Genomic DNA, 12,336 nt, shown 5'->3' on the forward strand with positions numbered 1-12,336 from the left:
GAATTTAAATACACACCCAGAGATTTACTGAATTCTTTGGCATCATGCTAATTTGATTGAAAGAATAAAATACACACAAAACCCCGCATTTGCAGTGAAGAATGCGATATAAAAGAACCAGAGACAAACTGATAAACCTACTGTGTCTGGGGATGTTGTCCAAAACACCATTTATGTGAAGGTCCATAAAATCTGTTCAGAACTAATACCAGAAAACCAAGAACATGACACTCACATAATCGATTCAAGACAACTTGTTTGCTTTTTGGCTGCCAGTATTAATCAACCATTCTTACTATGTTTTCCTTTCTATTTCATTCTCTGGGTCCTTGTATACTTCCTCAGATGCACTGAAAAATAAAGTTGGGAAAAACAATCAACTCACCTGGGATTTGTTCATTTTTTGCAGTATTTGGGCAAAGCCCAGGAACTATGAAGGCAGAACTGGAAGACAGAAAAAGGAAGATATTGTTATTAATGATCTGACCTGCCTTGGAACCCTACAAACCCCTACAATCCCTACAAACAATGACTTGTTTATAGAGCTTTACACATCACTGGGGGAAACACCACCTACTGGGATAGTCCCTTGCCTCTTCAGAATGGACAGAAAGGGGGTGCTTGGGTGGCTTGATCAGTTGAGCAGCTGACTCCTGACTCTTGATAAAGCAGGGAGTCTGCTTTAGGATTCTCTTTCTCCCCCTCTGCTCTCCCCTTATTCACAGTCTCTCAAATAAATAAATCCTTTTAAAAAATAAATTACCCAAATGAAACACAAAGACAAAGCAGAATGAAAAATTAGAGAATCCAAAGGCTGTAGTACAGTATCAAACAGCCTAACAAACATGTCACTGGAATCCCAAGAGGAGAAGAGAGAATGGGACAGAAGAAGTTTTAAAGACATAATGACTGAGAATTCTCCAAAAAAAGGAATGATACCAACAAGATCCAAGAAGCTCAAATAATTTATCCAAATAGGATAAATAGCAAGCCAAACCATATGCAACACAACATACTCAAACCACTGACAACTGAGGTTAAAGAGAAAGTCTTGAAAGTAGCCAGAGGGAAAACCAACACATTATATAGAGGACCAAGACAAAGAGGCACAGTCAATTTTTCATTAGAAACTATACAAGCCAGAAGATAATGCAGTGACATCTGTAAAGTACTTTAAAGGGGGGGGGGGGGGGGCAACTATCAACCCAGTATTCTATACCCAGCAAATATATTCTTCAAAAAATGAAACTGAAATCAAAACCTTTTTGAACAAACAAAAACATCGAGAATTCATTACCAGTAGACTTGTACTACACAAAATATTTAAAGCAGTTCTTCAGGTAGAAGCAATATGACAAAACCAGACAAAAACCTGGATCTACACAAAGAAATAAAGATCTCTGAGAGTAGTTAAAAGAAAGATGACTCTAAAGGAAAATTTTCTTACTTTTAATCACTCTAAAAGATAACTGATTTGTCAAAAAATAGTTTCAAGGGCTTATGGCATATGCAAAATACATGACAATGCACGAAAAATGGGATGATGAATTGGGAGTATATATATACATACATATATGTATGTATGTGTGTGTGTGTATATATAGTCTAATACATAATGTAGTACAATATTACTTAAAGGTCCACTGTGAATTAACTCCAGATTTACATTATTAACTCTAGAGCAACCACAAAAAGAAAATTTTTAAGACATATAAATGATAAGCCAGTAGTGGAGGAGAAAAATGAAATCATAAAAGTACCCATTAATCCAAAAGTAGAAAAGGAAGAAAATAGGAACAAAGACCAAATAAGACAAGTAGAAAAAACTAGCAAGACAGTAGGTTTTAATCAAACCACACTGATAATTGGTATAAATACACCAATGAAATGACAGAGGCTGTTCAACTGGAAAAAAAAATCAAGGCCAAATTATGTGCTGTTGATACACAGTTTGAAACATAAAAACATAGCTAGATCAAAAGTAAAAGGATGGGGGCGCTTGACTGACACAGTGTCTTTGTCTGACCCTGAGTTTAGGCTCAGGTCACGATCTCGGGGACCTGAGATGAAGCCCCACATGGGGCTCCATGCTGAGCAGAGTCTGCTTGTCCTTCTCCCTATGCTTCCCCTCCCCCCCCCACGATCCTTCTCTCTCCCTCTCTAGAATGAATAAAAATCTTTTTAAAAAAGTAAAAGTATGAAAAAGATGTGCTTTGTAAACACTAATCAAAAGAAAGCTAGAGTGATTATATTAATATCAAACAGAGTAGGCTTCAAAATAATATTACCAGAGAGTGATATTATAGATATCACCTGATCAATAGATAGATGTGATAGATAACACCTGATCAATGTGTCAAATGACCAGAAGACCTAACAATCCTAAATGTATTGTACCTACCAACTTCAAAATACATGAAGCAAAAACTGACAGAACTGAAAGAAAAAAATAGATGAATCCATAATTATAGTTGGAGACATCAATACTCTTTTCTCAGTGACTGAATTGGTTGACAAAACCAGTAGGGTACAGAAGAACTGAACCATACTATAAATCACCCTGACCCATTATATATTTATAATATATATACCACCAACAGCACAACCGTCATTAAAATACATACTAAAAATTCCCAAGATAGGTCATATACTTGGTCAGAAAACAAACCTCAAGTTTTTTTGTTTTTTTTTAAAGATTTTATTTATTTATTTCGGAGAGAGACAGTGAGAGAGTGCACAAGGCGGGAGAAGGTCAGAGGGAGAAGCAGACTCCCCGTGGAGCCAGGAGCCCTATGTGGGACTCAATCCCAGGACTCTGGGATCATGACCCCAGCTGAAGGCAGTTACCCAACCAACTGAGCCACCCAGGCACCCAACAAACCTCAAGTTTTAAAGAACTGAAATTTGTAACAAAGTATATTCCTTGACAGAATTAAACTAAAAATCAATTAATGGAAAGAGATCTGGAAATTCCTTCCTTCCAAATATTTGGAAATTAAACAGACTTCTAAATAGCTAAGGGGTGAAAAGTCACAAGGAAAAGCTAAAAAAAACCAAAGAACTGAATGGAAATGAAAGCACAACATAACAAAATTTGAGGGATATAGTTGAAGTAGTAATACAGCATTAAACTAATTAACTATATTAACTGCAACTATAAACATTGCATTAGGGACACCTATGTGGCTCAGTCAATTAAGCCTCTGCCCTCACCTCCAGTCATAATCCTGGGGTCCTAGAATAGAGTCCTGCATTGGGCTCCTTGCTCAGCAAAGAGACTGCTTCTCCCTCTGCCTGCCGCTCTCCCTACTTATGCTCTCTCTCTCTGACAAATAAAATCCTAAAAAATTTAAAAAATTAAAAAACCACTGCATTACACTATTTATATCAGAAGAGATTTTCATCAATGATCTCAGCTTCCACCTTAAGAAATCAGAAAAAAAAGGAAATTAAACCCAAAGCAAACATAAGAAAGGAAATAATAAAGGTAAGCATAGAAATTAAAAAAAAAAACCCTCAAAACAGAAAAACAGAGAAATTCAGTAAAACAAAAAAGCTGGTTATTTGAAAAGATCAATAATATTGAAAAACCTCTAGACAAACTGGCCAAAAGTGGGGGAAAAAAAAAAAAGGACACCAATTACCAAGATAAAAAGTGACGGAGTAGACACTACTACAGATGCTACAAATATTAACGTTATTAATAATAAAGATAACCGTTAGCTACCATAATAAAGGAGGCAAAAACAAAAAGGGGAGAAGTCCCAAGATACAAAATAAGAACAGTGGAAAATATGAACAAAAGCAAGAGAAAACATATGAAATAATGGAAAAATGATTACATCTTCAATAAAATACTACATAAGGGTAAAGCTGAGAAAACGACAAACTAATTATCAAGTGCCCTGAAGGGGACAAAACAGGACTTGAACACTGGGAAGGCCTACAGTAAGACCCAGTACCATAAAGGAGTCCAGTCCTCCTCATTAAATGCAGCCATTAATTGGATAATAATAAAAGTACGGATAGATTTTTTTAAATACAACTGATTCTAAAGTACAGTGGGAATCATAAGTCAACCTGCATAATCTCAAAGTGGTGAAGGTTTCCGGACGTCATACAAGGGAACAGCAGTAAATTCAACAACAGAGAAATTCAAAACGCCTGCATGGCAAAACTATCAGTGAGCGAAATCGAAAGGCAAATGAAAAAAACACGTGCCATTTACACAAAGTACTGGCTGTCTGTATGATCTCAGGTCTTCCACCCATCTGAGCCTCCCTTTTTCCTCCGGTTGCAAGTGAGATACTAGCGGCATCGCAGGCCAGGTGTAAGGATCAGAGGAAGATTTGGCTGAAAAGGTTTTTCCTAAGAGGTCAGAGCTCTCATTAAGAATGCCGTGTGCCTCAGGTAACTTGCCGGGGCTTTCATTCCTCCCTGCACCTGGCGAGGCTCCCGCACGCCTCACGCGCCTTCCCGGCGCCGCCAAGTGTGTCCGACCCCGCCCCCAGTCTCTCCCCGCGCCCCCGGGGCCTGGTCACGCGCGCACCCGCGCGAGCTTCCGGACTCGCTCCCGCGCGGCAGGAGACACTTGCGGCCGGTCGGCGGCGCTTCTTTTGACAAAGGGAGGAAAGTGAGCCCTCGCCGCCGCCCCCCTAGCCGCCGTCTCCGCCCCCGCACGTCCGGCCAGGCGGGTCCCGCCAGCCCCGCGCGGAGAACAACGCCAGGCGGCCGCCGACGCCGCCCCGAGGGTCGTCGCAGCCTTTGAGTCGCGGAACTTTGGGCTCCCACCCCGCGCGGACAGGAGCCCACCCCTCAACTCCTTCCCCTCAGCTCCCAGGCGCCGCAGAGCTGCGTGGGAGCCCCCCTCATACCTGGGGGGGTAGAGCCTCCACTTGTGGCTCAGTGCCTAGCCGGGTCAGGGAGCGAGTCGGCGAAGAGGCGCGGAGACCGGGGCCCTGTCACCCACTCGCGGCAGGAGGTGGGGGAAGGGCAGCCACCGGCGCGCTCGCAGCATTGCACATGCGCAGATGCAAGGGCTGCTCGCAGTCCCAGGGTCCTCTGAGGGGTGGTTTATCAAATTCCGGGACTACATTTCCCGTAAGTCTTTGGGCCTCCCGCTGTAGGGACTCCTAAGGAAGGTTTCGAGTTTGGCGGGTGCCTTGAGCCTGACGGAGATAATCCCCAGCGGAGGCGATAATCCCCCGCCTGAACTGTTTGTTTCCCGCAGAAAGGGTTATGAATTACAATCACCACCTCCCCCAAAATATAAAAACCTGTCTTTTAAAGATTACATAGGTAATCTATGGTAACTAATTAGAAAATATGTATAAAATAAGTATCATCTATAATTTTTCAAAGATAGCCGTGTGTAACATTAAATTCATACCTTCGTGATTTTTAAAAAATAAAATTGGCCGGGGGTGCCTAGCTGGCTCAGTCCGTGGAGCATGCAACGCTTGATCTCAGGGTATGGGTTCGAGCCCCACGTTGGGTGCAGAGATTACTTAAAAATAAAATCTTTTTTTTAAAGCAAAAAAAAAAAAAAAAAAAGGCCATAAAGATATCACAGGCTGCAACTAGCTTCTTCTGTCTTTATTTTTTAGGGCAGATTTATGTTCACAGCAAAATTTGAGGAGAAAGTACAGAGAATTTCTGTACACCACTTGCCCCTGAACCTGCATAGTCTCATCCACTATCAACATCCCCTAACCGCAGTGGTAAATTTGTTATAATGAAATGTCCATTGACACAGTTTCACTCTTCACGTTGTTTACTTTAGGATTCACTCTTCATGTTGTACATTCTCAAGATTTTGATATGTATGTATAAAGTATTATACATAATGACATCTCTCCACCACTGTGATATCATACAGAATAGTTTCCCCTGTGTTCCTTCTAGTCATCCCTTCCTCCTTCTCCCTGAACCCCTGGAAAACACTGATATTTACATGTGCATAGTTTAGTATAGTTGGAATCATATGGAATGTAGCCTTTTCAGATTAGCTTCTTGCACTTAGAAATATGCATTAGAAGTTCCTGTATATCTTTTCATAGCTTGGTAGTTCATTTTTTTAAAGTTTTGTCTTGTTTTGTTTTAAGCCACCCAGGTGTCCCAAGTTGCTTCCAAGTTTTGAAAATTAAGAATAAAGCTGCTATAAACATTCATGTGCAGGGGGTTGTGTGGAAATAAAAGAACTTATTTGGGTAAGCACTAAGGAGTATAATTGCTAGCTCATATGGGAGGAGTTTCTTTCATTTTGTAAGAAACTGTCAAAGTGTCTTTCAAAGTGGCTGTGCCATTTTGCATTCCCACCAGCAGTGAATGAGAATTCACTTTGCTCCACATCCTTGCTAGCATTTGGTATTGTCACTGTTGTGGATTTTGGCCACTCTAATAGGTGTGTAGTGGTAGCAACTAGCTTTTAATTAAAATACATGATTTCAAAAAGGTACTTGTACATCAATATTCATAGTGGCAGTATTCACAATAGGCAAAGAGTAGGAAGAACCCAAGTGCCCACCAACAAGAGAATGGATAAATCAATGTGGTATATATGTATGATGCAACATCATTCAGCCAAAAAAAGAATGAAGTTCTGACCCATGGTGCAACATGGCTGAACACTGAAGATATGCTAAGTGACTTAAGCCAATATTGTGTAATTCCACTTACAGGAAGTCTCTAGACTAAGTAAATTCATAGAGAAAGTAGAATAGAGACTACCAAGGCCTAGAGGAAGGGAGGCATGGGGACAATGTGTGGGATGATGAAAAAGTTTTGAAAAGAGATAGTGATGGGGTGCTTGGGTGGCTGCCGGTTGAGCACCTGACTCAGGATTTCCACTCAGGTTATGATCTCCAGGTCGTGCTTGGTGGCACAGAGCCTGCTTGAACTTCTCTCTCTCTCCCTCTGCCCTTCCAGCCCTGCTCACTCTCTCTCAATAAATAATCTTAAAAAGAGATGGTGCTGGTGGCTATACAACATTGTGAATATGTTTAATGCCACTGAATTGTATGCTTGAAATGATTAAAATGGTAAATTTCAAGTTATGTATATTTTATTTTTTAAAGATTTTATTTATTTATTTGACAGAGATCACAAGTAGGCAGAGAGTCAGCCAGAGAGAGGGAGAGAGGGAGGAGGAATCAGGCTCCTGATGCAGGGCTTGATCCCAGGACCCCGGAATCATGACCTGAGCCAAAGACAGTGGTTTTAACCCACTGAGCCACCCAGGCACCCCATGTTATGTATATTTTATCAGAATTAAAAAAAATAAACTGGGTGGGGTGCCTGGGTGTCTCAGTGGGTTAAAGCCTCTGCCTTCGGCTCAGGTCATAGTTTCAGGGTCCTGGGATAGAGCCCCACATTGGGCTCTCTGCTCAGCGGGGAACCTGCTTTCTCCTCTCTCTCTCTGCCTGCCTCTCTGACTACTTGTAATCTCTGTCTATCAAATAAATAAATAAAATCTTAAAGAAAAAAAAAAAAACAGGGGTGCCTGGGTGGCTCAGTGGGTTAAGCCTCTGCCTTCGGCTCAGGTCATGATTCCAGGGTCCTGGGATGGAGCCCCTCTTCGGGCTCTCTGCTCGGCGGGGAGCTTGCTTCCTCCTCCCTCTCTGCCTGCTTCTCTGCCTACTTGTGATCTCTGTCTATCAAATAAATAAATAAAATCTTTAAAATAAAATAAAAGACAGACTAATAGCTAGTAATATAAACATGTATTACACAAAATAACGAAAAACTTTTGGGTGTATTTTGAAAAGACTACTGGAATATACAAAAAGGAAGAACCTATCCCCCATATGCACACACAAAATAATTTCTCCTATGCCTTATGCTTAACAACACAGAATACTGTGTAGTGTGGACTGTTTCTGAAGAGCTTGAAAAATTCAAAACCACATTATTTTCTATTAATTTCCTCTTAGGAATAAAGGACAAGTGTAGAGAATGCTTTTTGGAAAACACATTGCATTTTTATTTGTGCTTTTTTTTTAAGATTTTATTTATTTGTCAGAGGGGCGCCTGGGTGGCTCAGTGGATTAAGCCGCTGCCTTCGGCTCAGGTCATGATCTCGGGGTCCTGGGATCGAGCCCCGCATAGGGCTCTCTGCTCCACGGGGAGCCTGCTTCCTCCTCTCTCTCTGCCTGCCTCTCTGCCTACTTGTGATCTCTCTCTCTCTGTCAAATAAATAAAATCTTAAAAAAAAAAGATTTTATTTATTTGTCAGAGAGAGAGAGAGAGCACGCACAAGCAGGCTCCCTGCTGAGCAAGGAGCCGGATGCGGGACTTGATCCTAGGACCCTGGAGTTAGGACCTCAGCTAGAAGCAACTATTCAACCAACTGCTCAGCTGAGGAAGGCATCCAGGTGTTGCCACATTGCATATCAATGAACTTTTGTACTCTGTTATATTAAAATCCATTGAGGGCCCCTGGGAGGCTCGGTTGGTTAAGCATCTGCCTTCAGCTCAGGTCGTGATCCTGGGGTCCTGGGACTAAGCCCTGCATTGGGCTTCCTGCTCAGCGGGGAGTCTGATCCTCCCCTTCTCTCTGATCCTCCCCCCCCACCGCGTGTGCTTTCTCTCTCTCTCAAATAAATAAATAAATAAATTATTTATTTATTTATTTTTGAAAGATTTTATTGTTTTATTTGAGAGAGAGAGAAAACGAGCATTTGAAAAATAACTGGCTCACTGAGTCATGAAGATCTTTCGAGTGTTCATAGATTCATTACAGTGTCAAAGGACAGCAATAATATCACCACTGGTCTCATCAGAAAAGCTTTAAGTATTCGGAAGCAGATACAAGTCTGCCAAAACTCTGTTCTTCACTTGAAAGCTCATTTTATCATTGGGCAAAAAATATAATCAGTTGTTTTCCTTGAAGTGACAGCTCACTTCATTCATTTCTGAGAAAATGTCTGCCAAACACTCAGGCTTCATTTGACTGTCAGCCAATCCAGTAAAAATGGTATTCCATGAGAAAAGCAGCCTGTTCAGCTCACCACTCAAAGGACTGTAGGAGTGATTTTCCTGGAGACAATTATCCGGCCCCTGCCTGGGACAGAATACTTGTGCGTTCTTCTTGTTTCATCAGAGTATTAAAAACACACATTCGGGGCACCTGGGTGGCTCAGTTGTTAAGTGCCTGCCTTTGGCTCAGGTCGTGGTTCCCAGGGTCCTGGGACTAAGTCTCATGTGGGGCTCCTTGCTCAGTGGGGAGTCTGCTTCTCCCTCTCCCTCTGCCTGCCACTCCCCCTGCTTGTGCTCTCTCAAATAAATGAATAAAATCTTAAAAACAAATACAAAAACAAGACATGCTCGGAAGGTTGAGACTTAATACAATTAATAATGTTTACTGCTCCATTAAGGTCATTCTTAAGCAAACCAAGCATTCCTTCTCTAGAATTGCGGAGAGCACAGAATGCAATGAGGGCTAGTTCAATGGGGTACCACTCTCTGGAATCCTGCTGTGGCCCTGGGAAAGCCCCCCTCCCCTCCAACTGCTTTTGCAAGAAAGTAATGTCTAAGTATTATTATCAAAATAATCTTGACCTCCTGGATTTCTGGCGAGTATCCTGGGAACCCCAGGAGTCTATAGACTACATTAACAGCACAATCTTCATGCGCCATTATCACACCTAAAACAATTAACATCATTTCCTTAGTGGTATTCAAATATCCAGTTGCTGTTCATTATTTCTAAATTTTTTTTTTTTTAAGATTTTATGTATTTATTTGAGAGAGAGCCCACAAGCAGCGGGGAGGGGCAGAGGGAGAGAGAGGCAGACTCCCGCTGATCAGGGAACCTGCTGCAGGACTCCATCCCAGGGCCCTGGGATCATGATCTGAGCCGAAGGCTGATGTTTAACCAACTGAGCCATCCAGGTGCTCTCATATTTCCCAATTCTTTTCAAAAACATCATATATTTCTTTAAGTTTTTATAACTCAAGATTCAAATGACTCCATATTGTAGGTTCTCCATCCATATCTTTTCTTTCTTTGCCGTTTATATGTTGAAAACACAGGGTTATTTCTCCTGAAGAATTTCCACATTTGGATTTCCTGATCATGTTAAATTTTAATTAACTTTAATTAACAACTTTCTGTTCCTTCATCTGGACTCTGAACCTGAGGTCAAAGTTTAGGAAGAATTTTTGGCCACATATTAATAGCGATTCCCTACTCCTTGCCAGGTCTAAAAATGATTCTTTTTCTAAGATATTTAGTGACGGGGCACCTGGGTGGCATCTGTCGATGCCTGGGTGGCATCTGCCTTCAGCTCAGGTCATGATCTTAGGGTCCTGGCATGGAATCCCATGTGGGCTCTCTGCTCAGCCAAAAGCCTGCTTCTTCCTCTGCCTCTGCTGCTGCTTGTGCTCTCTCTGTCTCACTCTCTCAAATAAAAAAATAAAATCTTTTAAAAATAAAAAAAAAGATAGTGACAGGGTCGGGTTTTTCCACCAGGTGTCTTTATTTTCTACCCCTCGATTCAGCATTCCTGCAATCAAGGTTTATCAGGCACCCATGAAGACACAGCTGTGAGCCACACGCAAAGCTCCCTCCCCTTGTGAGCTTACATTCCTGTTGGAGGACAGGCAATAAACAAAAAGCAAAATACATAGCGAGTCAGGTGGCATTCGCCACTAAGGAGGACCTATCAGGAGTGCTGTGGTGGGGTGCATTTTGGAACAGAGTGGTTAGGGAAGGCTTTACTGAGCAGGTGAGGTTTGAGCCAAGACTCTGCAATCAGGTATGAGACTCCTTAATCATAATTCCAAGACTATCAGCAGACCCCTAGTGGGAGATGCCCTTGGTTATTCCCAGTGTCTGACAACACCACTCCATCTGGTTTCCATTCCTCCCAGCAACCGACCTGCTTCCCTCTTTCATACCTGAGATGATGGAAGGGAATGATACCCGATCACAGCTTCTCCTTCCTCGTCTGGGGGCTCTGAGAAATGGCCTTCAATCTCTTTTTCTCTCCCTGCAAAACTACAAAGAAGGAAGCTCACAAAAAATTCTCCCAAATCCGAGCAAAGTAAACAGCTCATGCTTTTGTTCCTTCATTTTTAAACGTAAATTAAACATAAATGGAACAGCTTGAACCTTGCAAAATCCAGTTATCTTACTGAGCATCTGACAAGTCTATCTTTCTCCCTGGTAAGTAAAGGATTCTCACATGGCCAATGGCTTAGAAATGTTTTATCCAAGGATTCCCAGGGGATACAGGGACTGTTTCATTTCTCTCTGCCTTTCCAGTACTATGATTGGGATAGATGAGGAATGAAAAAGATGGGGCGCCTGGGTGTCTCAGTGGGTTAAGCCTCTGCCTTCGGCTCAGGTCATGATTCCATGATTCCAGGATCCTGGGATGGAGCCCGGCATCAGGCTCTCTGCTCAATGGGGAACCTGGTTCCCCCTCTCTTTCTGCCTGCCTCTCTGCCTACTTGTGATCTCTTTCTCTCTGTCAAATAAATAAATAAAATCTTAAAAAAAAAAAAAAAGAATGACAGGAGCAGGAACTTATGATGCTTGAAATGCAGCCATGACCAAGATCATCCAATTTTGTAGTCCTGTCCACTTGAGGGTACCAGGTGCTGCCTGCGCAGGCTGCCTCTTGCCTGAGGGGCGGCTACCAGCACCACCCAACATTTCATTGTCACCAGAGGGGAACAAGCGGTACCGGTGCCAGAGGAGGGAGCTACCCCCTTAGCTTGTTTCTCCTGCTGGCCAGATCTTGGCTCTGCAAAAAAGTCATCCTCAGGGATGCCTGGGGGGCTCAGTCGTTAAGCATCTGCCTTTGGCTCAGATCATGGTCCCAGGGTCCTGGGATTGAGCCCCCCTGCTCAGCAGGAAACCTGCTTCTCCCACTCCTTTTGCTTGTGTTCCCACTCTCACTGTGTCTCTCTCTGTCAAATAGATAAAGAAAATCTTTAAAAAAAAGTAATCATCATTCTGTGTTATACGCAACTGATGAATTTTTGAACTCTACATGGGAAACTAATGATGTACCAGATGTTGGCTGATCGAATTTAAATTAAAAAAACAAAAACTAAAAAAAAAAGAATGAAGAATAGTTTGTAAAGTGAAAAAAACAAAATCATAGTCATTTTGAATACGTTTTAGTACTGGATGCATTATTTTTGTAGAGGATTTAGAGATAATTTCATATTGGATCAGAAAGACATAGGTAGGGTTGCCTGGGTGGTTCAGTTGGTTTAAGTTTGTGCCTTTGGCTCTGGTCATGATCTCAGGGTCCTGGGATGGGGCTCCACAATGGGGTCCCTGCTCAGCGGGAGCCTGCTTCTTCCTCTCCCTCCGCCATTCAT

The 12,336-nt window shown here is 42.1% G+C and overlaps 1 protein-coding gene across 5 annotated transcripts in view; it reads right to left on the reverse strand.

Annotated features, from left to right (window-relative positions):
- The window catches only part of ZFP1 (ZFP1 zinc finger protein), a 34,801-nt gene extending 23,871 nt beyond the window's left edge, over positions 1-10,930 (reverse strand). For 2 of the 5 annotated variants that reach the window (XM_045986693.1, XM_045986690.1), the window contains exons 1-2: positions 4,875-5,003; positions 386-444 (exon numbers count right to left, since the gene is read on the reverse strand). In XM_045986693.1, the coding sequence (XP_045842649.1) occupies positions 386-400 (15 nt within the window). In that variant the 5' untranslated portion in view covers positions 401-444; positions 4,875-5,003. Of the gene's footprint in view, positions 1-385; positions 445-4,874; positions 5,004-10,899 lie in introns of those variants that run through there. The other 3 variants (XM_045986692.1, XM_045986694.1, XM_045986689.1) reach the window with 3 other exon arrangements.
- Between the last annotated feature and the right edge of the window lie 1,406 nt (positions 10,931-12,336).

This window comes from Meles meles, chromosome 19 (assembly GCF_922984935.1).
Source record: "Meles meles chromosome 19, mMelMel3.1 paternal haplotype, whole genome shotgun sequence".
Classification (NCBI taxonomy): Eukaryota; Metazoa; Chordata; class Mammalia; order Carnivora; family Mustelidae; genus Meles; species Meles meles.